The sequence below is a fragment of the Lonchura striata genome, chromosome 7 (genome assembly GCF_050655825.1).
Source record: "Lonchura striata isolate lonStrDom1 chromosome 7, ASM5065582v1, whole genome shotgun sequence".
NCBI classification, from domain to species: Eukaryota; Metazoa; Chordata; class Aves; order Passeriformes; family Estrildidae; genus Lonchura; species Lonchura striata.
In genome coordinates, this window is record NC_140709.1 from 2,080,054 (window position 1) to 2,105,994 (window position 25,941).

At 42.4% G+C, this 25,941-nt stretch overlaps 1 protein-coding gene across 2 annotated transcripts; it reads left to right on the forward strand.

Annotated features, from left to right (window-relative positions):
* The first annotated feature begins 130 nt into the window (after window positions 1–130).
* On the forward strand, window positions 131–17,419 carry MMADHC (metabolism of cobalamin associated D). 2 transcript variants are annotated; one of them, XM_077784889.2, is made up of 8 exons: window positions 131–165; window positions 457–502; window positions 1,914–2,058; window positions 3,148–3,356; window positions 7,373–7,478; window positions 11,843–11,973; window positions 14,855–14,941; window positions 16,091–17,419. In XM_077784889.2, exons 2-8 carry the CDS (start codon window positions 494–496, stop codon window positions 16,283–16,285), a joined length of 882 nt encoding a protein of 293 aa, XP_077641015.2. In that variant the 5' UTR covers window positions 131–165; window positions 457–493; the 3' UTR covers window positions 16,286–17,419. The 2 variants fall into 2 exon arrangements, with proteins under 2 accessions (XP_077641015.2, XP_077641014.2); XM_077784888.2 differs by having other exon boundaries at window positions 131–502.
* Window positions 17,420–25,941: the final 8,522 nt, after the last annotated feature.

Here is a 25,941-nt window from a genome sequence, read left to right on the forward strand (position 1 = left end):
CACCTCCCCCTCCCGCGGCCCTGAGCAACCGAACGCCGAGCGGCGGATCCCGCGCGGTTCCGCGCCGCGCGCATCGAGGCGTTCGGCGGATCGGCTGGCTGGGCCTGGTGGCGCGCGGCGAGGGCGCGGCGGGGGCGGGTGAGCGCCGCCATTTTGCAGGAAGGGGTGAGGGGGGCCGGGGCTTCGTTTTTATTTTCCTTTTTTCCTCGCTTATTTCTCCCTTTTCCCTCTCCCTTTTCCCGATTCCTTCTGCAATTTCCAGTTTCCTCCTCCCTTGCCATCGGCTGCCGCTGTCTGTCCGCGGCGGCGCCGCTGCGGGGAGGAGGGGAGGCCGTGCGGGCTGTGAGGGGGCTCCGTGGCCGGGGAGTTCAGCGCCTTCATTTAATTCCCTTTTCTCTTTCCTTATTTTTCCTCGTCCTTTTTCTGTTGTTTCCTTTCTTCCCTTCTCTTTTCCAGGCGTGTCCGGGCCTGGCAGCGAGGGGAGAGCAGCGTCATGGCCAATGTGAGTGAGTGCGGATGTCCCAGGAACGGCGGAATTCAGGATTAAATGGAATTGCAAACAGGTTTGGGTGGGGAAAAAAAACAAAAAAACAAACAAAAAAAAACCCCTTAAAATCATTTAATTCCCACTCCGTGCCGTGGGCAGGGACAGCTTCCAGTATACAGGACCTCACACCCTCCCAGGGAAGAATTTCTCCCTAAAATCCCAATCCAGCTCCACTTGGAATATCCCATTTTAAGATTAAATCCATTTTAAAGATTAAATCCATTTTTTCTCTGCTTTTTCTGTCACCCTGCGCTCAACCACAGAGGGATTCTGTTGGTGGCACTCAGCTGATTCCAGCATAAAACACCTTTTATTGATTGTTTTTATTGCTCTCGCCGCGGGGACATGAATAATTCATGAATTATTCTAATGCCAGGTGTGTCAATATTTGCATAAATGAGCTGTAATTAGCGACATCTCCGTGTTAACCCAGGCTGAGCATAAGGAAAAATTCTTTTTTCTGCTAATTACATGTTGGCTGTGATTGTTTACATCTGTTTATAACATCCTCATCATGCCAAAATTAATTTCAACAGCGATTTGATACGATAAAAAAATAAGATTTGAGAGTGGAATCAGATTTTTGTTGTATTACAGGAACCTTTTAAAGCTGTTTCAGAAGGAGACAGCTCCAGGCTTGAGCTGTAAATAATTGATTTAAGTCATAAATTAAATACGTCTTGAAGCATTTGAGTTTTTGTATAATTTGGTAGAAACTATTTTATATTTACACAGAAGTGCTGGATGAGAAACTGCCTTAGGTCCTGATGCTTTAAATTTTTTGAATGTTTAAAATTTTTATATTTAACATCCACATAGCAGCATTTATTTTCTTCTTTTTAAAAGTAAATAACTTCTGAAAGTCCCTCTTTTTGATATAAAATTGCATCATTTTCTATAGAATCAAAGCTGCAGCACTTAAGGAAAATCCTTTCATGTTATTTTCTCAAAAAGAGTTGCTATTCCTCACCTGAAAAATTGAATTTTCCAAAAAACACCACCCACACTGTGGCAGGTGGGATTTGTATTTTCCAGGAAACAGCCACAGAGACAATCCCTAGCTATAATTTAATTTAAATTTTGGTGTTTCAGTGGTGCTGTTTTAAATTTTCAGGGCTTTAATTAACACTGAACCCACTTGTTTTTAAAGTTTTTTCTTTTCTTGAAACAGCAAAATCTGAAAATAACAAAAAAACAGTTTTACAACTTGACGTTACAGCTGGTCATAATTCAAATTTTAACAGAACTCTTGAAGGAGGATTTTTTTTTTGTCACTCACAGAGTTGTGTTTAAATGCTTAATTTGATTTTTATTATTAATTTGTGGTATTATTAATGAATTATTTTAATTTTTCTTCTCTCTCCAGGTGCTCTGTAACAGAGCAAGATTGGTCACCTACCTCCCAGGCTTTTATTCCTTGCTCAAAAGAGTTGGGAATGCCAAAGCTTTTTCCACTGCAGGATCCTCTGGCTCAGATGAGCCTCACGTGGCTGCTGCACCTCCTGATTTATGTAAGAAAAATTCAATTTATGGAGAAAAAAATTAAATTTAGGGGGGAAAAAAGCAAATTTAAGGGGAAAAAAGGCAAATTTCTGCCAATTTCTGGCGTTTCCTGACTGTTTTTTGTGTTTCCCTGCTGTTTTTTGGGTTTTCCTGATCCACTTGGGGATTTCCTGACTGTTTTTTGTATTTCTTTGCTGTTTTTTGGGATTCCCTGCTTCTTTTTGGGATTTCCTGCTTGTTTTTTGGCATTTCTTGACCACCTTTGGGATTTCCCGCTTGTTTCTTTGGCATTTCCTGCTTGTTTTTTGGGGATATCCTGCTTGGTTTTTTTGGGATTTCCTGCTTGTTTTTTGGCATTTCCTGACTTTTTTGGGATTTCCTGACCTCTTTTGGGATTTCTTGCCTCTTTTTGGGATGTCCTGCTTGTTTTTTTGCATTCCCGGCCCGCTTTTGGGATTCCCTACCCACTTTTGGGATTCCCTGCTTGTTTTTTTGGCATTTCCTGCTTGCTTTTTGGCATTTCCTGCTTGTGTTTTGGATTTCCTGACTTCTGGGATTCCCTGCCTGCTTTTGGGTTTCCCTGCCCATTTTTGGGATTCCCTGCTTGTTTTTTTTGGCATTTCCTGCTTGTTTTTTGGCATTTCCTGCTTGTTTTTTGGCATTTCCTGACTGCGTTTTGGATTTCCTGACATTTGGGATTCCCTGCTTGTTTTTTGGGATTTCCTGCTTGTTTTTTGGGATGTCCTGCTTGTTTTTTGGATTCCCTGCCCGCTTTTGGGATTCCCTGCCCGCTTTTGGGATTCCCTGCCCGCTTTTGGGATTCCCTGCCCGCTTTTGGGATTCCCTGCCCACTTTTGGGATTCCCTACCCACTTTTGGGCTTTCCTGCTTGTTTTTTGGGATTTCCTGCTTGTTTTTTGGGATTCCCAGTCCGCTTTTGGGATTTCCTGCTTGTTTTTTGGCATTCCCTGCCCGCTTTTGGCATTCCCAGCCCGCTTTTGGCATTCCCTGACTTTTGTGAGATTCCCTTCTTCCTTTTGTGATTTCCCACTTGTGTTTTCTCCCCCCGTGCCCGTCGCTGTCTCTGCGGCGCCGCAGGTCCCCGGACGGTGTGGCCGGACGAGCTGATGGGGCCCTTCGGGCCGCAGGACCAGCGGTTCCAGCTGCCCGGGCACATGGGCTTCGGGTGCCACCTGCAGGGCACCGCGCCGCCCCGCCGCCCCCCGAGCCTGCCCGACCTCCTGGCCGAGCCCTCGGCCGCCGACCGCCACCAGCTCGTCATGGCTCAGTGCATGGGCGAGCTCCAGGTGAGGCACCCCCTCTGCACCTCCCCAAAAATCATTTCCTGCACGGGCCTCTCCCACACAAACTGCCCTGAAGGGTGTGCTTAGGCAGAAACATTTCAGGCTGTTCTGAAACAGAATTTTAGCAGGGATTTAATGGGAGGATTTCACGCTTCAAACCTGCTGTTGACCGAGTCTCGCTGTGTCTTACCCAGTAAAAATGAAATTTCCTTCAGTATTTATTTAATGGATTCACATTTGCAAAGTTTAATGCTAAAGAACCATGGAATTCACCCAGAAGTCCACCAAACTCAATATGAGATATTCATTATGGATACAACCAGTGAAATTGGAATTTTCCATCAGTATTTTATTGAGTGGCTCTGGATTTGCAAAGTTTGGGCAATGTTTAGTGCTGAAAAACCATGGAATTCACCCAGAAGTCCACCAAACTCGATATGAGAGATTCATTATGGATACAACCAGTAAAATTGGAATTTTCCATCAGTATTTTATTGAGTGGCTCTGGATTTGCAAAGTTTGGGCAATGTTTAGTGCTAAAAAACCATGGAATTCACCCAGAAGTCCACCAAACTCAATATGAGATATTCATTATGGATACAACCAGTAAAATTGGAATTTTCCATCAGTATTTTATTGATTGGCTCTGGATTTGCAAAGTTTGGGCAATGTTTAGTGCTAAAAAACCATGGAATTCACCCAGAAGTCCACCAAACTCAATATGAGATATTCATTATGGATACAACCAGTAAAATTGGAATTTTCCATCAGTATTTTATTGAGTGGCTCTGGGTTTGCAAAGTTTGGGCAATGTTTAGTGCTAAAAAACCATGGAATTCACCCAGAAGTCCACCAAACTCAATATGAGATATTCATTATGGATACAACCAGTAAAATTGGAATTTTCCATCAGTATTTTATTGAGTGGCTCTGGATTTGCAAAGTTTGGGCAATGTTTAGTGCTAAAAAACCATGGAATTCACCCAGAAGTCCACCAAACTCAATATGAGAGATTCATTATGGATACAACCAGTGAAATTGGAATTTTCCATCAGTATTTTATTGAGTGGCTCTGGATTTGCAAAGTTTGGGCAATGTTTAGTGGTGAAAAACCATGGAATTCACCCAGAAGTCCACCAAACTCAAAATGAGAGATTCATTATGGATACAACCAGTAAAATTGGAATTTTCCATCAGTATTTTATTGAGTGGCTCTGGATTTGCAAAGTTTGGGCAATGTTTAGTGCTGAAAAACCATGGAATTCACCCAGAAGTCCACCAAACTCAATATGAGATATTCATTATGGATACAACCAGTAAAATTGGAATTTTCCATCAGTATTTTATTGAGTGGCTCTGGGTTTGCCAAGTTTGGGCAATGTTTAGTGCTGAAAAACCATGGAATTCACCCAGAAGTCCACCAAACTCAAAATGAGAGATTCATTATGGATACAACCAGTAAAATTGGAATTTTCCATCAGTATTTTATTGCGTGGCTCTGGGTTTGCAAAGTTTGGGCAATGTTTAGTGCTGAAAAACCATGGAATTCACCCAGAAGTCCTCCAAACTCAATATGAGATATTCATTATGGATACAACCAGTAAAATTGGAATTTTCCATCAGTATTTTATTGATTGGCTCTGGATTTGCAAAGTTTGGGCAATGTTTAGTGCTGAAAAACCATGGAATTCACCCAGAAGTCCACCAAACTCAATATGAGATATTCATTATGGATACAACCAGTAAAATTGGAATTTTCCATCAGTATTTTATTGATTGGCTCTGGATTTGCAAAGTTTGGGCAATGTTTAATGCTAAAGAACCATGGAATTCACCCAGAAGTCCACCAAACTCAATATGAGATATTCATTATGGATACAACCAGTAAAATTGGAATTTTCCATCAGTATTTTATTGAGTGGCTCTGGATTTGCAAAGTTTGGGCAATGTTTAGTGCTAAAAAACCATGGAATTCACCCAGAAGTCCACCAAACTCAAAATGAGATATTCATTATGGATACAACCAGTAAAATTGGAATTTTCCATCAGTATTTTATTGAGTGGCTCTGGGTTTGCAAAGTTTGGGCGATGTTTAGTGCTAAAAAACCATGGAATTCACCCAGAAGTCCACCAAACTCAATATGAGATATTCATTATGGATACAACCAGTAAAATTGGAATTTTCCATCAGTATTTTATTGATTGGCTCTGGATTTGCAAAGTTTGGGCAATGTTTAGTGCTAAAAACCAAGGATTTCACCCAGGAATCCACCAATGTTACAATGAGAGGATTCTGGCACTGTTCTAATTGACGTTTCTTTCAGTATTTTATTTTATGGATTTGCAAAGCTGGGGCAGTGTTTAGTTCTAAAAACCATGGAATTCACCCAGAAGTCCACCAAACTCAAAATGAGAGATTCATTATGAATAAAACCAGTAAAATTAGAATTTTCCTTCAGTGTTTTATTGCATGGATTTGCAGAGTTTGGGCAATGTGTTCCAGATTCATCATCATGAATATACCCAGCAAAATTGGAATTTCAGTGTTTTATTTAATGGATTTGCAAAGTTTGGGCAATGTTCAGTTCTAAAAACCATGAAATTCAACAAGGAATCCACCAGCGTTACAATGAGAGGATTCTGGCAGTGTTCCACATTCATTATTATGAATGCACCCATAAAATTGGAATTTCCTTCAGTATTTTATTGAATGGCTCTGGATTTGCAAAGTTTGGGCAATGTTTAGTTCTGAAAATAATGGAATTCACCCAGGAATCCCTCAATTTTACAATGGGAGATTCATCATTATGAATACACCCAGTAAAATTGACATTTTCCTTCAGTATTTTATTGAATGGCTTATCTTTTTCAAAGTTGGAGCAATGTTTAGTTCTAAAATAGTGGAATTAACAGATAAATCCCCAACGTCCCAATGAGAGATTCATCATTATGAATGCACCCAGTAAAATCTGAATTTTCCTTCAGTATTTATTTAATGGATTCACATTTGCAAAGTTTGGGTAATGTTTAGTTCTAAAAACCATGAAATGCACCCGGAAGTCCACCAAATACAAAATGAGAAATTCATCATTATGAATACAACCAATAAAATTAGAATTTTCCTTCAGTGTTTTATTTCATGGATCTGGATTTACAAAGTTTGGGCAAAGTTCAGTTCTAAAACCCATGGAATTCACCCAGGAATGCCTCAATTTCACAGTGAGAGGATTCTGGTAGCTATTCAGATTTATCATTATTAATATAATAAAAACACAATACAATTCTTAATCAATAAAATTAATTGCTATAAGATTTTAAATAAAATTATAATGAATAAAAACAGTAAAATATTAATAAAAATTATAATAAATTATCCATTTATAATGGCAGCATGATCCCAGCATTCCCTCAGATCTAATTAATAAAAATTTATGGTTTTATATATTATATATATATTTATTATGTATATATTTATATGTATATTTATATACTTACATATGTTTTTATATATTTATATATTGTATTCTGTATATTCTATCTATAGTCTATTTATATAATCTATATATAAATTCTACATATTCTATCTATATATTCTATCTATATAGTCTATTTATAATCTATATTCCATTTGCATATTCTATATATAAATTCTATCTTATATTCTAATATATTTTCATATCTATATTTTATCTTTATTTTTATCTTTATTTTCATATCTGTATTTTCATATCTATATAATTTCATATCTACTTTTTAATATATTTTCATACTTTAAGTAACTTTTAATAACTTTAAGTATCTTTAATAATATTATTTCAATTTTTATATGGAAATTATTTTTAATTTTAAATTTATTATTATTATTTATTAATTATTTTCATTTTAATATTAAAAATGTGAAGTGCCACTGCAAACACCTGAAACTGCTCAGTGAGTCTGATCACTAAAGCATATTTTGATATTTTGAGTAGTTCCTGATGGATATTAAGTGATAAAATGTGGATTTTGGTGCTTTTTAGGGCTCTGATGCTCCCCAGAAGCAGCAGATCAATAATGCTGAGACCTACTTTGAGAATGCCAAGGTGGAGTGTGCAGTGCAAGCCTGTCCTGAGCTGCTGAGAAAAGGTTCATTTTTATTGACATTTTTATTTCCAGCAAAATTCAACTTTGCCATGGAAAACCAATGAAAAGTTAATTCTGAGTTGTTAATTACAAAAATCCCTTTGGGCACAATGGAAACCAATTGCTGTTGGCAATATTTCACTTAATATTTTTTATTATATCCATTTTTTAATATATTTGCTGCTGACAGTATTAAATAACTTCATTTTAAAGGTAATTTCCAGTTGTTGTTTTAGTGCCAGGGAAATTCTGGAGTTAATTCCTCATGGAACTTCTGCCAGAACTAATTTTGTATATTTAATTTATTTAGGAAAGAAATGACCAAAATTAAATGGGAATAAAGCAGAATAGAATGGAAACCAAAGCTTTGCTGCTGACGATATTCAATATTTCATTTAAAATGTAATTTTTAGTGCCAGGGAAATTCTGGATTTAATTCCTGACCCAAAATCCAGTTGTTAAATCCTTTGGAATTGGTAAAGAAACTAAGAAATGGGAATCATGGAACTTCTGCCAGCACTGAATTTGTGGTTTGAATTTATTGAGGAAGGAAATGACCAAAATTAAGCAAGAACCATTTAATTAAATGAAAAATAAAAAATAAATAAAAATAAGAATAATATTTTTCCTCTTAATAATAGAAATATATTAATGCCGTTTAATATATAAATTATTATATTAATATATACATTTTATATTAAATAATTAAAATATTAGCTATTAAAGAATTAAAATAAGAATATTTTATTAATAGAAATATAGTTTTATAAATTACATAAATACATGTATTTTTAAGTAGATTAACATCTATGTTTATATTTTAAATTTAATAGAATTTGATTTATGTTCATTTATCCATACATTATAACAATAAATGCAAAATTAAGAGAAAACCTAATTAAATAAAACCAATTTAAAGGGCAGTGTGCCTGAATGTTGCTCTGGCTGGAATGGGGAGCTGCCATGGCAGGGCAGTGTCAAAAAATATAATAATATTTTTTATTAATATATATATATTTACAAAGACACACATATATAATAAAAAAATATATTAATATAATATATGAATTAGAAAAATATATTCATATTTTTAATATATTAATATATTAATATATTAAATTCACTATAATTTGATTGCTATTTATTATCCATAAATAATAACAAAAATTAAATAATGAATATAAATAATCAAAATTCAAAGAAATAATAAAAATAAATCATCAACAATGCCAAGAAAACCAAATGAAATAAACTGAATTTAAAGAGGCAGTGTGCCTGAATGTTGCTGTGGGTGGGAGGGACGCTGCCTGGCAGGGCAGTGTCGCTGTTGGACACGAAATGAGCTCACAGAGCTTGGGAAGTTCCAAAGAGAAAAAGACCCAGATTTATTCAAATATTGGGAATTTCCACAATTCCAAAGGTGACGTGGGTTGGAGGATGGAATTGCCACTGTCCAACCACACTGCTCCAAAATCAATCAATCATTGCTCTCCACCCACAGGGAAATCTGTAAATATTCTATTTAAACGTGAAATTGTGTGGGACTCTGACTCTCAAATATGCAAACATTACCAGAAGGCGAAAGAAGCTTTATGAGAACTTCAAAACTTGAAAAATAATTATAAAAGAAAAGATAACACTGTTAAAAATCAGGGCAGAAGAGCAGCAGCAATGTGTTTGTTTCCCTCTTGCACAGCTGCAGCCGTGTGTTTGTGCCCATTGCAGAGCTGCAGCAATGTGTTTTTTGCCCTTTTCCAGAGCTGCAGCAGTGTGTTTGTCCCATTGGAGAGCTGCAGCCGTGTGTTTGTGCCCTTTTCCGGAGCTGCAGCCGTGTGTTTGTGCCTTTTTCCAGACCTGCAGCCGTGTGTTTTTGCCCTTTGCAGACCTGCAGCCGTGTGTTTGTCCCACTGCAGACCTGCAGCCGTGTGTTTGTGCCCTTTGCAGAGCTGCAGCCGTGTGTTTGTGCCCATTGCAGACCTGCAGCTGTGTGTTTGTCCCTTTGCAGACCTGCAGCCGTGTGTTTGTGCCCTTTGCAGACCTGCAGCCGTGTGTTTTTTGCCCTTTGCAGACCTGCAGCTGTGTGTTTGTGCCCTTTGCAGACCTGCAGCCGTGTGTTTGTGCCCTTTGCAGACCTGCAGCCGTGTGTTTTTGCCCTTTGCAGACCTGCAGCCGTGTGTTTGTCCCTTTGCAGACCTGCAGCCGTGTGTTTGTCCCTTTGCAGATCTGCAGCCGTGTGTTTGTGCCCTTTGCAGAGCTGCAGCCGTGTGTTTGTCCCTTTGCAGACCTGCAGCCGTGTGTTTGTCCCTTTGCAGACCTGCAGCCGTGTGTTTGTCCCTTTGCAGACCTGCAGCCGTGTGTTTGTCCCTTTGCAGACCTGCAGCCGTGTGTTTTTTGCCCTTTGCAGAGCTGCAGCCGTGTGTTTGTCCCACTGCAGACCTGCAGCCGTGTGTTTGTGCCCTTTGCAGACCTGCAGCCGTGTGTTTGTCCCTTTGCAGACCTGCAGCTGTGTGTTTGTGCCACTGCAGACCTGCAGCCGTGTGTTTGTCCTGTTGCAGACCTGCAGCCGTGTGTTTGTCCCTTTGCAGACCTGCAGCCGTGTGTTTGTGCCCTTTGCAGACCTGCAGCCGTGTGTTTTTTGCCCTTTGCAGACCTGCAGCCGTGTGTTTGTGCCCTTTGCAGAGCTGCAGCCGTGTGTTTGTCCCATTGCAGACCTGCAGCCATGTGTTTGTCCCACTGCAGACCTGCAGCAGTGTGTTTTTTGCCTTTTGCAGACCTGCAGCCGTGTGTTTGTGCCTTTTTCCAGACCTGCAGCCGTGTGTTTGTCCCACTGCAGACCTGCAGCCGTGTGTTTGTCCCATTGCAGACCTGCAGCCGTGTGTTTGTCCCACTGCAGAGCTGCAGCCGTGTGTTTGTGCCACTGCAGACCTGCAGCCGTGTGTTTTTTGCCCGTTGCAGAGCTGCAGCCGTGTGTTTGTCCCACTGCAGACCTGCAGCAGTGTGTTTGTCCCTTTGCAGACCTGCAGCCGTGTGTTTTTGCCCTTTGCAGACCTGCAGCCGTGTGTTTGTCCCACTGCAGACCTGCAGCCGTGTGTTTGTGCCCTTTGCAGAGCTGCAGCCGTGTGTTTGTGCCCTTCTCCAGACCTGCAGCCGTGTGTTTGTCCCTTTGCAGACCTGCAGCCGTGTGTTTGTGCCTTTGCAGAGCTGCAGCCGTGTGTTTTTTGCCCGTTGCAGACCTGCAGCCGTGTGTTTGTCCCACTGCAGACCTGCAGCCGTGTGTTTGTGCCCTTTTCCAGACCTGCAGCCGTGTGTTTGTCCCTTTGCAGACCTGCAGCTGTGTGTTTTTTGCCCTTTGCAGACCTGCAGCCGTGTGTTTGTGCCCTTTGCAGACCTGCAGCCGTGTGTTTGTCCCACTGCAGAGCTGCAGCCGTGTGTTTGTGCCACTGCAGACCTGCAGCCGTGTGTTTGTCCCTTTGCAGACCTGCAGCCGTGTGTTTGTGCCCTTTGCAGACCTGCAGCCGTGTGTTTGTCCCACTGCAGAGCTGCAGCCGTGTGTTTGTGCCACTGCAGACCTGCAGCCGTGTTTGTCCCTTTGCAGACCTGCAGCCGTGTGTTTGTGCCTTTTTCCAGATCTGCAGCCGTGTGTTCGTCCCATTGCAGAGCTGCAGCCGTGTGTTTTTGCCCTTTGCAGACCTGCAGCCGTGTGTTTGTCCCTTTGCAGACCTGCAGCCGTGTTTTTTGCCCGTTGCAGACCTGCAGCCGTGTGTTTGTCCCACTGCAGACCTGCAGCCGTGTGTTTGTCCCTTTGCAGACCTGCAGCCGTGTGTTTTTTGCCCTTTGCAGAGCTGCAGCCGTGTGTTTTTTGCCCTTTGCAGACCTGCAGCCGTGTGTTTTTTGCCCGTTGCAGAGCTGCAGCCGTGTGTTTGTCCCTTTGCAGACCTGCAGCCGTGTGTTTGTCCCACTGCAGACCTGCAGCCGTGTGTTTGTCCCACTGCAGACCTGCAGCCGTGTGTTTGTGCCCTTTGCAGACCTGCAGCCGTGTGTTTGTGCCCTTTGCAGACCTGCAGCCGTGTGTTTGTGCCCTTTGCAGACCTGCAGCTGTGTGTTTGTGCCCTTTTCCAGACCTGCAGCAGTGTGTTTTTTGCCTTTTCCAGACCTGCAGCCGTGTGTTTGTCCCACTGCAGACCTGCAGCCGTGTGTTTGTGCCACTGCAGACCTGCAGCCGTGTGTTTGTCCCTTTGCAGACCTGCAGCCGTGTGTTTTTTGCCCGTTGCAGAGCTGCAGCCATGTGTTTTTTGCCCGTTGCAGAGCTGCAGCCGTGTGTTTTTGCCCGTTGCAGACCTGCAGCCGTGTGTTTTTGCCCGTTGCAGAGCTGCAGCCGCTGTTCCCCGCGCTGGGCCCGCGCAGCCTGACGGTGCTGACGGTGACGCAGCGCAGCGCGCAGGACATGAGCACCTGGAGCGCCGAGGCGCAGCAGGAGCGCGAGCAGCTCCTGGACAAGGTGAGCGCGCCGCTGCGCCCGAGCCCGCCCCGCCTCTGGGGCGGCATTGAGTGAAAAATGTGACCCTGCATTGCACGTTTACATACACACTTACATATAGAATATCCATAAAGCTCTGCTGCGTTTCTGGGACTTCACTCCCTTTACGGCGTGATCTGTTAAGAAAAGAATTTGTATTTCCTTGCATATTATTATATATATTATATGTCGTGTATATATATTATATATAATGTATTATATATAATATATAAGATATATATTGTATATTTTATATATACATATATATAAAATATTCATGAATCTTTGCTGCATTTCTGGGGTTTCACTTGCTTTAGGGTGTGACTTACTGAAAAAAAATTATATTGCATACCATATATATATATATTTATATATATATGAAATATTTATTAAACTTTGCTGCATTTCTAGGGTTTCACTTGCTTTAGGGTGTGACTTATTGAAAAAAAATTATATTGCATACCATATATATATATTTATATATATATATGAAATATTTATTAAACTTTGCTGCATTTCTAGGGTTTCACTTGCTTTAGGGTGTCATTTATTGAAAAAAATAGATATTGCATACCATATATATATATATATATATATATGAAATATTAATGAAGCTTTGCTGCATTTCTGGGGTTTCACTTGCTTTAGGGTGTCATTTATTGAAAAAAATAGATATTGCATACCATATATATATATATATATATATATATATATATGAAATATTAATGAAGCTTTGCTGCATTTCTGGGGTTTCACTTGCTTTAGGGTGTCATTTATTGAAAAAAATAAATATTGCATACCATATATATATATATATATATATATGAAATATTTATGAAGCTTTGCTGCATTTCTAGGGTTTCACCTGCTTTAGGGTGTCATTTATTGAAAAAAATAGATATTGCATACCATATATATATATATGAAATACTCATGAAGCTTTACTGCATTTCTGGGGTTTCACTTGCTTTAGGGTGTGATTTATTGAAAATAAAATATGACCTTGCACACTATGTATTATATAATAGATATTATATTATTATACAGTATATATTGTATTATATTTATATAATACATGTAAATATAAAATATTCATATACTCAGGAAGCTTTGCTGCATTTCTAGGGTTTCACTTTTTTTAGGGTTTGATTTCTTTTTAAAAAATGTTTCTATTATATTGCATTCCATATATATATTATATAGTTCTATATTATATTTTTCTTTTCTATTATTTATAATACAATTATATTATAACTGTTAATTATAATTTACTGTTTAATTAATTTAATTAAGATTCCACTGCACTTTTTACTGGTCAACTACAAAAAAAATCACCAATTTCTCTGGGGTTTTTCCACTTAATGAATGTTTTTAATTCTTTTTACCCTGGATTTCAGTTTTGTTTTCTCGTCTTAACTTTGTCTTGTTCTTTTACCTCTAGAGGGCTCTGAAAATTCCTTTATTTCCCATTTCCCACAATTTTACCATTTCCCCAGAGAGTGTCGCTGTTCACTGCCCTCAGCACCTCAAAAAAACCAATTTCTACCTCATCTTTGTAAAATACCCCCAAACCCAGCATTTCAGCTGGAAATAAATCACATTTCTGCCTGAAATTAATCTGGGAATGCCCTAAAACACAAATGTGAGCTGTCCATATCCACCAAAAAAAAAAAGGAAACAGCACAAAATGACAGAGAAATTAAAATTCCTTCATTTCAGCCTCTTCTTTCCTTTGAATTATTTCTGGCCTGTTGCTCTTTGGTGTTTTAATCTGGTTTAAAATCAAAATATTTGCATAAATCCAGGTCAAGTGTTTATTCACCTCACTCTGAGGGACCAGAAGAGATCCTGGATCAGAAATGTTGTGTCTAAAATTGGGATATTTGGGATTTAATTTCTAGTTTGGGCATAATTAATCATCAGAGCCAGCAAACTTCAAAATGCAGAATTTACTGGGGTAAATTTTCCTTATTTTGAACTAATACAGAATCTACTGTAAAGGGTAAATTTTCCTTTTTTTTTAACTAATACGGAATTTACTGTAAAGAGTAAATTTTCTTCATTTTGAACTAATACAGAATTTATTGTAAAGGATTACTTTGCCTTTATTTTGAGCTAACACAGAATTTACTGCAAAGGGTAAAAATCCCTCATTTTGTATTGCAAAAGATAAAATTACCTCATTTTGAACTAATACAGAATTTGCTGTAAAGGGTAAATAAATTTCCCTTTTTTGAACTAATACAGAATTTACTGTAAAGAGTAAATTTTCCTTATTTTGATCCAATTCATAATTTACTGTAAAGAGTAAAATTGCCTCATTTTGAACTGATACAGAATTTATTGTAAAGGATAAATTTGCCTTATTTTGAACTAACACAGAATTGACTGTAAAGGGGAAAATTCTCTTATTTTGTATTGCAAAGGATAAAATTGCCTCATATTGATCTAATACAGAATTTACTGTAAAGGATAAATTTTCCTTATTTTGAACTAACGCAGAATTTACTATAAAGGGGAAAATTCCCTTAATTTGGACTAACACAGAATTTTCTCTTAAGGGTAAAAATCCCTCATACTTTATTGCAAGGGATAAATTTTCCTTATTTTGAACTAATACAGAATCTGCTGTAAAGGGTAAATTTCCCTTTTTTGGACCTTTAAGAGACTGAAGTTGAATAAATCATATTTTTATAAATTTGGAACTTTGAACTTCTTAGTGCACTAATTGCAGAGAAAAATCCAATTTTTACAACTGTAAGTAAATGAAGGATTTTATTTATAACAGGTAGAGTGAGAAGTAATTAATTTTGTGTGATAACCTCATGTGATACTTTTCTTTTCCCAAATTTTTCCCTTCCAGTTCATCAATGGTGCCAAGGAAATCTGCTATGCAATTGCTGCTGAGGGCTACTGGGCCGATTTCATTGATCCCACCTCAGGACTGGCAGTAAGTTCTTTCTTGCTCTGTGGAATATGGCTTAAATCCAACTTTTTCAGGATAATTCCTTGAATTAATTAAGATTTATGAGCTCAGCTGTGGCAGCTCTGAGTGCAGGAGCAGCATTGTCAGGAAATGAAATTGGCTTTTAGGGAAATGGAGAAGTTTTATTCCCCAAATCCCTTGGGTATTTCTGCCCTGCCCAGGTAACTTGGGAACCCTGACACCTGTGCGGGTGAAGGCTTTAAAAAACCTCTTTGCACCTGTTAATGATCCTTTTGTCCCCAAAAAAATGAACTTTTTGTTGCTGTGGAACAGTGGGAGCTTTCAGTGGGAGATGGATTTTAGTTTGAGCTCGGCTAAAACCGTAGCACAGTTCAAGGGGACGGGGGCAAAGCTGGGCTTAGTGGGGTTTGATTTAAAAACACTACAAAAAGCAGGGATTTATTGTGCCAACAGAGGCAAACAGGGCATGGCTGGAAGGCAGAACAGGCCCTTCAGGGCTGGAGAAGCTTCCCAGAATTCCAGACATTGAAGGAATTGGGGATTGATGGAAGTTGGGTTTTGTCTTCAGACTCCAGCAGTAACATCCTGGCCCAGAATCAGGAGTGGGTTTCAAGTCAGAATCTTCCTCTTGAGATAAAGAACTGAAATATCTGTGTGCGACTTAAATCCCAGTTTAATATGAATACTTAAATCCCAGTTTAATATAAATACTTAAATACCAGTTTAATTTAAGTACCAGTTTCATTTGAATACTTAAATACCAGCTTCATTTAAATACCAGTTTCATTTGAATATCTGTTTGCAAGTTAATCGCATTGTTGCTCCTCTAACCACCTTTCTTTTGGGTCTTTTTGCAAAGTTAAATTGTTAACTTTTGCACTTTCCTAGGAAGTTTCTCTCCTTAGTCCATGCCCTGTTTGTGCTGTTCCTAGCAGGGTTCTGCCTTAATTCCTGCAGAGACAGCAGAAAAACCAATCCAATCCCACCCACACTTTTCCAAAGGTGCTGGTGGGATTGAGATTTGAAAGGAAAACCTTTCCAGCTCAACACTAAACTTCTCCACACAGCTAAACTCGGGCTTATCCTTCAACCATCCATCAGAATTCAAATCCTCACGTGGAAAATTTGTATTGTGTTGCTATTTTCCTCCAGTTTTTCGGGCCTTACACCAACGACTCCCTGCTGGAGACCGACGAGCGCTACCGGCACTTGGGCTTTGCCGTGGATGACCTGGGCTGCTGCAAGGTGATCAGGCACAACCTTTGGGGTACCCACGTGGTGGTGGGCAGCATCTTCACCAACGCTGAGCCCCACAGCCCCATCATGAGGAAGCTCAGTGGCCACTGAGCCCTCCAGCTCCTTTTGGCCTCTTGGGATTCGTGGAGTTCTTGGATTCTCCGTCGGCATCGTCGCGAGTTCCTCGTTCCCAAGGTTCTTAGAGAATAAAAGTAGCTGTTATTTATTCCTGGTCTTTTGGGGAATGTGTGTTCACCACTTGTGGGTTTGGAATATGGATTGGCAGCATTGAGAAACACAAGAATTACCATTTCCTTTTCACATTTTCCATTTTATCTTGCCTCGACCGTTCTTTCGCTGGTCGATTTAGTGTTTGGAATCCTCTGAAAATGCCACTGAAATTCCCAACAAACTGCCATTCCTGAAATTAGCAACTGGCCAAAAAAATGGGATGAGTCATAAAATTGTTCTCCCAGAATACAGAACTTAATAAAATCTGAGCTAATCACTCATTTGCTGTTGGAAAATGAGAATGAGGTCAACTTTCAGTGGTCTCCAACTCAAAATCCTTAATTATCCTGGAATTACTCATCTCTTATTGTTTTTTGTCTTCATGGTGCTTGGGATTTATTTTCTCAGTGTTAGCTAAATATATTTAATTAGCTTATATACCTAAATGTAATTTAAAGTTGCTTTTGTAACTTTCTTAGGTCATTAAATACAAAAAAAAAAAAAAGAGAGATAATAGGGCAACGCTTGGATCTCATCATTGTTTTCCTGGACTTGGATGCAATCTAGACTTGCCTCTGGAATTTGGAAATGCAAAGAGCAATTAGGATCAATTATTGCAATTAAAAAGATGTATCTGCAAGAAGGTTCCAGGCTGGTCAGGCCTCACAAAAACAGATCCATGGGGGGAACAACAGGGCAAGAATTCCAGGACACTGCAACACCTGGAATTTCAGTGCTTTGCACTTTGGCTCTGGGGCTGAAGCAATAAAATAAAAATAAAAATAAAAATAAAAATAAAAATAAAAATAAAAATAAAAATAAAAAAAGCAATAAAGCAGATTTGGATCTCCTCCCAGGCAGTGTGGAGCCATTTTCCATCCTTCAGCTTTGTTCCCTCTGCCTGAGGATCCTGGGATTTTCACTGAATTTTTGGGCTTTTTTTACTGCAAAGATTTTATTCCTGGTTTTTTTTTCTTCTTCTCATCAAGAGGATTAAAGGAAGTTGAAAGTGCAGTGTGCTGTGTCTGTTTGCAAAATCCACACTGGAGGGCTCTCACTGGACACTTTGGGGAATTTTCTTGGATAAACATTGGAAAAATCGTGGAATTCTTCACATAAATTGTAAATACCTTAAAGATTTGATGTTTTATCTTCAGCTTTTATCCAGTTAAGATTGGGGTGTTCATTTTTGACTTCAGGTTCTTTAAGTTTTGTCCTGTAAAGAGTTTTTCCAGTGGCTTTTCCTGAGGCAGAAATCTCACTGGAATATTGAGAATTTTGCCTTGACCTCATGGATTTTACTGATTTATGTCAGGGTTTGAGTGGAGCTCCAATTCCTGATATTTTTCTAAATAGAATTTTCTCATTAATCCCCAAAAAGAGCTGGAGCTGTTCCAGTTGTGTTTTTCTCCCATCACAAGAGCCAGACTGAACTTTCTGCTATAAAATCAAACTTCTGGAATACAAAATAAACCATTTAAAAGTTGTGGGGGGAAATAATCCTGAGCAATGTTAAATTAATTCCTTCCCTTGCTCTTGAGCTGGCCTTGGATGTTGAGGATTTATAGATCTAAAAATATCTATAATATATAAAAATATAAAACATATCTATGTAAATATAAAAATATCTAATATATGCTATATAGAAATATATGAAATATATAAAAGTATAAAAGGACATATATAAAGTATATAGAATGTAATATAAAAAATAATAAAAAACATATAACATTCTCATATATCTATATAAAAATATATAAAATATATTTAAAGTATTTCTGAAGTCCTGTACAGAGAAATGAAGACACTTTTAAAACCACCCTGTAACCACTTAAAAGCTGTGGGGAAATAAACCTGAGCAATGTTCAATTAATTCCTTCCCTTCTCTTGAGCTGGCTTTGGCTGTTGAGGGTTTATATATATTAAAATATATGTAATATAAAAAATTACGAAACATATCTATGTAAATATAAAAGTAGCTAATATATAAAAATAGAAAACATATCTATTTAAATATAATATCTAGTATAGCTTACATATAAATATATATTGAATATATATAAATATACATCACTAAAATATATATATAAATAAATTTTCTTTATATATATAACTATATATATGTAGATATAAAATATATTTTTGAAGTCCTGAACATTAGGAATGAAATTCATTTTAAAACCACCCTGTTACCACTTAAAAGCTGGGGTAAATAAATCAATTCCCTCCCTTGCTCTTGAGCTGGCTTGGCTGTTGAGTATTTATATATATTAAAATATATAGAATATATAAAAATATAAAACATATAGAAGAGGGGGGAGAATTGGGAATTATTTCTGGGTTATTTCTGGGATTATTTCTGGGATTTTGGCTGCCCCTGCATCCCTGGAAGTGTCCAAGGCCAGGCTGGATGGGCCGGGAGCAGCAGGATCCAAATCCCTGCAAGTTTAAGTAATTTCGCTTGAAATAAACTTTATTTCAAGTTTATTTCACTTGATTACTTTGCTTCAGCGTTGACGAATTTAATTGCAATTAAAATGAGGAATTACTTCCCTCATCCATCCAGGGCTTCACCTGAGCACTGATTTTTTTCCCCCTGGAATGAGCCCAGCATTATTTTTATTCCCATTTTCGGGGCACTTTTCCAGCAATGTGTGCAATGATCCCGTTTAAACCAGCTCTAAATCCTATGGAATAAATCCACATCTGCTCGTGTTCAATGCAGGAAAAAAGCTCAATTTCACAACCACTTGCAATCTTTGTGCCCTTCCCAGTGGGACTTTTCCCAAAATCCCAGATTTTTCCAGGAGCTGCGTGTCCCTGTGCCCAGCTCGTGGCAGCTGTAAGGATCCGACTCTGTCCTGCCTTTTCCAGGGGCAAATTCCCTTTGTTTCCAGGGAATAAGAGGCAGTTTAGGCCGGGTTTAGCAATGCCAAGCTGGGCTTTGAGCCGAAGGTTTGGGATCAGACTCTCACCACAGGAATCTGAGCCCTGGGATCCCGGCAGCCCCTCCGAAGGAACGGGAAACTCCCCAGGGAGCCAGTTCAGCTGCAGAGCCGAGCCCAAGATTGGAATTCGCAGGGATTGGAATTCGCAGGATTGGAATTCTCAGGATTGGAATTCTGCAGGATTGGAATTCTCTAGGATTGGAATTCCCCAGGATTGGAGGTCTGCAGGATTGGAATTCTCAGTGATTGGAATTCTGCAGGATTGGAATTCTCAGTATTGGAATTCTCAGTATTGGAATTCTCAGTTATTGGAATTCTCCAGAATTGGAATTCTCAGTATTGGAATTCTCCAGGATTGGAGCTCTGCAGGATTGGAATTCTCCAGGATTGGAATTCTCCAGAATTGGAATTCTCAGTATTGGAATTCTCAGTGATTGGAATTCTCAGTATTGGAATTCTCCAGAATTGGAATTCTCAGTATTGGAATTCTCAGTTATTGGAATTCTCTAGGATTGGAATTCCCCAGGATTGGAGCTCTGCAGGATTGGAATTCTCCAGGATTGGAATTCTCAGTGATTGGAATTCTCTGGGATTGGAATTCTCCAGGATTGGAATTCTCAGTGATTGGAATTCTCTGGGATTGGAATTCTGCAGGATTGGAATTCTGCAGCATTGGAATTCTCCAAGATTGGAGTTCCCAGTGATTGGAATTCTCGGTGATTGGAATGCTGCAGGATTGGAATTCTCAGTATTGGAATTCTCTAGGATTGGAATTCCCCAGGATTGGAGCTCTGCAGGATTGGAATTCTCAGTGATTGGAGTTCCCAGTTGTGGAGTTGCGTTATGTATATGTTTTATTATCCCTGTATTATGTATTGGTTTATTCCTTTGTACCCCCGTGTGCAACTTGGTTTATCCCCAGTTTTCCCGCCTTGTCCGCCCTTCCCGCCTTCCCAGTATCTATCCATCACCCTGAAAGAGGCATTTTACCCCCCCCGGGTGCCTTGTCTATCACTCGGTGCCCCTTCCCATCCATCCAGAAGCTTCTACTCAGGGCACCGGGTGATTGGGCGAGGACCTGGGGCTCCCCCCATATCTTTCCCCCATTGGACCCCACCATATCCCCCCATCCCGGAGCCACCCCCTATCCCTATCCCCATTGGTCGTTGGATACCCCTCCCTTACAGTTTATAAGCCAGTGCAAGCACCTTGTGCTTGTTCCTGTTGGCTGGCACCGTTCTAGGACATTTGGCCCCGTTGGGCTACAATAAACTCGGACTTAGCCCCCAGCAGGATCCGCTCTTCATTTACCACCGCGAGGCTTGCTAGCGCTGCCCGGAACCCACAAAGGCACTCTCCAAACCCCAGCTGGGAGCGGCGGAGGGTGCCTCCATCGCCCGCCCTCGCCCCAGGATGAGAGCTAGCCGGGGCTGAGACAAAGGGAACCGGGGCGGGAGCGCAGCAGCTGGCGCCCAACGAGCGGCCCCGTTTTCGCGGCGTTGGACCCTCGTTTGAGGATTTTAGGGTCGCGCAGACCTGAAGAATCGTCCTCCTGGCCGTCAGCTACCCCGGCGAGAGCAGACCCACGTTTTAGTGGGTGGCACTCTTGGGGACAGGATCGGCAGCTCTGGAAAGCACCTCCGGAGTCGATTCTCTCGCGGAGAAGCCCTGCGATTGATTTTTCTTTTCCACCCTTCCCTCTCGGACCCCTGTGGTTTGTGAGTATAGGGGCCCCTGGGGCTTTCCCGGTCCTTTTTTTTGGTTGGTTCCTTTCCCCTAGGTTTTAGGGGAAGGATCCCTTTTTGGTGGGTTTCTTTTTCCCCGGGGTTCGGGGAAAAAATTCCTGTTTTTGGTGCTTCCCTTTCCGGGCGGGAAGCTAAAGGACCGCGACAAAGCCGGAAGTGTGGTCTTTTGTTTTTCGTTCGTATTTTCCCAATCGTAAGCGCTGCAGCACGATTTAACATCTAACAGCCATGGGTGCAAGGCTGTCCGTGCCGCAGAAGAGCATTTATTCCCAAGTTGTGGGTATCCTTTTAGTGGGGGGAATTAAGGTTAAAAAATCTGAAGTAAAACGGTTCGTTCAGTGGTTGTCGCAAACTTTCCCTGACATTTCGCCAGCTAAATTATACCAAGCCCCTTTTTGGGAACAAGTAGCAGAGAAGATCCTGCGACAGTCAGATCTCTCTCTCTCCATATTCACCCATTTGGCTCTCCAAATTCGCGATATAATTAAATATCGCTACGAAAGTCTGCCACTGCCAGCCGCAAACAAACCGATCCCCAGTTCGGCGGGTAGTTCATATAACCCTACTCCGCTTCCCTGTCCCTCAGCCCGGTCGCTGCAGTACGATGCGGCAGCCGCCGCTGCGGCAGAGCGCGGGGCGGCTGCTGTCGCTGCTCCCGAGGCTGCGGCTGCGGCAGGGCACGGGGCAGCTGCTGTCGCTGCTCCCGAGGCTGCGGCTGCGGCGGGCGCTGCGGGAAAACTGCGGCAAAACTCTCCCTCTCTCCCGAAGTCGGGTATTATCAGACAGGCATCCCGGCATTGCCCGCAGGCAGATTCTGGCCCCTCTGATAATACCCTAGACACCCCGCAGAGCGGTGCAGGCACTGTCTCTGCTTCTACCCGTTCCCCTTCTTCCCCGCGCTGTACAGCCCCGTCCCGTAGAGACTCCGTTCGTTTTCAGTTATCCCAGACCCCCGAATATCCCTCATCCCCCATCCTCCATCCCCAAACCCCACGAAATGGCTCCCCTTCTCCCCCCTTCCCCAGGACACAAGATGGAAGTGACCGCGTGGGTTTTCCCGCCACTCGTGCTCCTTCTTCCCATGATCCCTGTCCTCCCCCCTCCCATAATCCCTTCCGGCAGACCAACCCCTTCTGCTCCCCGGATTTCTCCGCCCACCTCCCTCCTCCACCCCCCGTCAACTCCCCCTCCCTTAAATTATTCAACACCCCACCCCTCAGCTCCACCCCCGGGGAGGGGAGTCCCCACCATACCACTCCTCCTGCTCCAGACCACGCCTCGTCCCCTGGTTCCCACGACCCCACTTCCAGTTCCCACGCTTTCGGTTCCGGGGGGGGGGGAGCGTGGGAACCCCGATCCACCCCAGTCCCTACCTGCCTTCTCGGCCGCACCTGTCACCTGTACCCCGCGGCAGGGGGGTAGGCCCCTTGCACAGTGGTCCCCCATCCCCCAGCAGACCATCAAAGAGCTCTGCAAGGCCAAGAAGGGGTTCGGAATGGAAAGCGAATACTTCCGAGGCTTATTAAAAGCAACCCTCTCCTCCAAAGAATATGTCCCAGCAGACATGCGAACTCTCTTCTCCTGTTTAATTACCCACGGAGAATTCCTCATCTGGGAGTCCGAGTGGAAGCGGGAGATCAGAGAGGTGTTACCTGACCTCTGGGCCAATGCAGATAGCTCTAGGGATGAGGATGGGGCTGTAATATCGCTAGACCACTTGTGCGGGGAGGGGGATTGGAAAATGGGGACCAAGCAGGCGGAAAAAATCCCCAGAGAGGCGCTGCAAGTCAGCACTAGGGCAGCAGAAAAGGCGTTTTTTAAGTTAAGACCCAGCGGTACGGTTATTAACTTCTTGTCCCTAAAGCAGGAATCCCTAGAACCTTTTGTCGCGTTCGTGGATCGCTTGCATCACGCGATGGAGGCTCAGGTCCCGGACGAGAGGCTGCGAGAGGGGATGCTTGCCACAGTTGCGAGGCAGAACGCTAACGACGCGTGCCGGCAAGCAATCCTCAGTCTGCCCCTGGACCCTGAGCCTACCCTTCAAAGCATGCTACAAGTCTGTGCGAAGAAGGTGACAGTTCCTGCTAAAGACATTCCAGAGACTCCTAAACCACCAACAAAGAGAGTAGCCTTCGTTGAAGCCGTGACACCGCCAGCCACCCCTTCTCCAGATCGCCGCCCTACAGGAGCACCCCCGAGGGGACAACAGCACCATCAGGCCTGCAATCTATGTAGGCAGAAGGGACATTGGGCTTCCCAATGCCCGCTGAGGGACGAGTTTTTTAGGTTTAAACAGCAGCGACAAGAAAAGAGTGCCCCCAATTCGGGGGGAAAACAAAAAAACTGAGTCATCAGCGCAGTCCCTCCCTGCGCGAGGACATAAATATGGTGGGTTCTATAACATCAGAGGAGGGGAGGGACGACTACCTGCAATGCCCACCTGAGGACATTTCACTGGACTTGACACACCAGATTATGGCTGACAAACCAGCCTATATGAGAGAAGATGTGGATTTCATTCCCACTGCTTGGCTGGGTCGAGGCCCGAACCAGCCCAAGCCGATACTTAACATCGTATCTGGTTTCTCCCCATATAGGTTGGCCCTGACTGAAGCTCTGCACCTAAGGGACAGCGACTGGCACTCCATCGCTGTCGACACAGAGGACCCAAGAACCTGGAGGAACCTCCACAGTAAGTACATCGTTCTTGGGGACACAAAATTCACGCCTCTCGAAGTCACTATTGCACCATCCCTGACATCCAGGAACACCGAGCGATTAGTGGTGTGGCTGCACTGCCCCCATCCTCCAGTCTTCCTTCCCAAGGGCCAAATCATCGCCCAAGCCATTCCAGCATCTGGGCCTCTGGCACACCCTGAGGATCTATGGAAAAAGTCAGCGAAGAAGAGCTACCAGGTGTGCCAGGCCCAGGTCATAGGGAAGGAAAGACCAAAGCTCTCCTGCTATATGCGGAAGGATGGGGAGTACAAACACCTAAGCGGTCTCCTAGATACAGGAGCAGACGTAACAGTCATTCCCGAACGGGATTGGCCGTCACGCTGGGAATTGCAAAACGTGGCAGGGAAAATTCAAGGTGTAGGGGGTTCTCAATTGGCAAAGCAATCAAAAAACATCGTAAAATTTGAGGGGCCGAACGGACAATCGGCCTATTTACGCCCGTTCGTATTAGATTACACAGAACCCTTATGGGGGAGAGACCTGATGGCCCAGTGGGGGGTCACAATTAACATCCCGACCCCCCAGGTTTTTCGGGCAACAGTCACTGAGGAGCGTCCTACCCGAAAACTTAATTGGCTCACAGATACACCAGTATGGGTAGAGCAGTGGCCGCTCAATAAACAGAAATTAAAAGCGCTTCGGGAGCTCGTGAAGGAGCAACTTGCCAAAGGGAATATCCAGGAAACAACATCCCCCTGGAATTCCCCTGTCTTTGTCCTAAAAAAACCTGGCAAAGACGAGTGGCGCCTCCTTCATGACCTTCGCGCCATCAACAATGTAATAGAAGACATGGGTCCTCTCCAGCCAGGGATGCCGTCCCCCACGATGTTACCAGAAAATTGGGAATTGGCTGTGATTGATATCAAGAATTGTTTTTTCCAAATTCCCCTACACCCTGATGACGCACCACGGTTCGCCTTCTCGGTTCCTTCCATCAACCGAGAAGCCCCAATGGAGAGATACCACTGGAAAGTTCTTCCCCAAGGCATGAAAGTCAGCCCAAGCATTTGCCAGTGGTACGTCTCTTCATTGCTGTCCCCTGTGCGTGCAGCCACCGAGGGCGTGATCATCCAGCACTATATGGATGATATTCTTATTTGTGCCCCCAACAGCGATCTACTTACACACGCGCTTGAACTGACAACCAGTGCGTTGGTTGCTGTAGGGTTCGAGCTGCGAGAGGATAAGATTCAAAAAATGCCACCTTGGAAGTACCTGGGTTTGGAGATAAACAAGCGGACCATTGTTCCGCAGAAATTGGCCATAAAAAATTCAATTAGGACTCTAGCCGACGTGCAGCAGCTGTGTGGGTCTTTAAACTGGGTGAGACCCTGGTTAGGTATTAACAACGAAGACCTAGCCCCTCTTTTCAATTTATTGAAAGGGGGGGAAGAGCCTAGTTCTCCCAGGGAACTCACTCCAGAGGCCAAAGCTGCTTTGCAGAAGGTTCAGGAGGCGATGTCTGCCAGGCAGGCCCACAGGTACGATCCGGGCCTGCCCTTCAGATTCATCATATTGGGCAGACTGCCACACCTCCACGGTGTCATCTTCCAATGGGCAGACACCCTAGGAAAGGGCAAGGATAAGGACAAAAGGGACCCACTCTCCATCATAGAGTGGGTATTCCTGAGTCATTCACGATCCAAAAGGTTGACACGGCCACAAGAGCTGGTGGCAGAGCTAATCCGCAAAGCGAGAACGCGGATTCGGGAGCTGGCGGGGTGTGACTTTGATCACATCCACATTCCTTTGAAATTAGAATCGGGCCAATTCACAAAGGCAATGTTAGAACACCTGCTGCAAGAGAATGAATCATTGCAGTTTGCACTAGACAGCTACACCGGAAAAATTTCTGTTTTGAGACCGGCCCACAAAATTTTCAATTCCGAAATCCAATTCACTCTGTCAACAAAACAAATTCAGAGCAAAAAACCCTTAAAGGCTCTAACAGTTTTTACGGACGCGTCCGGAGGGTCCCACAAGTCAGTAGTGACTTGGAAAGATCCTCAAACTCAGCAGTGGGAAGCAGATGTTATTGAAGTAGAAGGATCCCCTCAAGTAGCTGAGTTGGCCGCAGTCGTTAGAGCTTTTGAGCGGTTCTCTG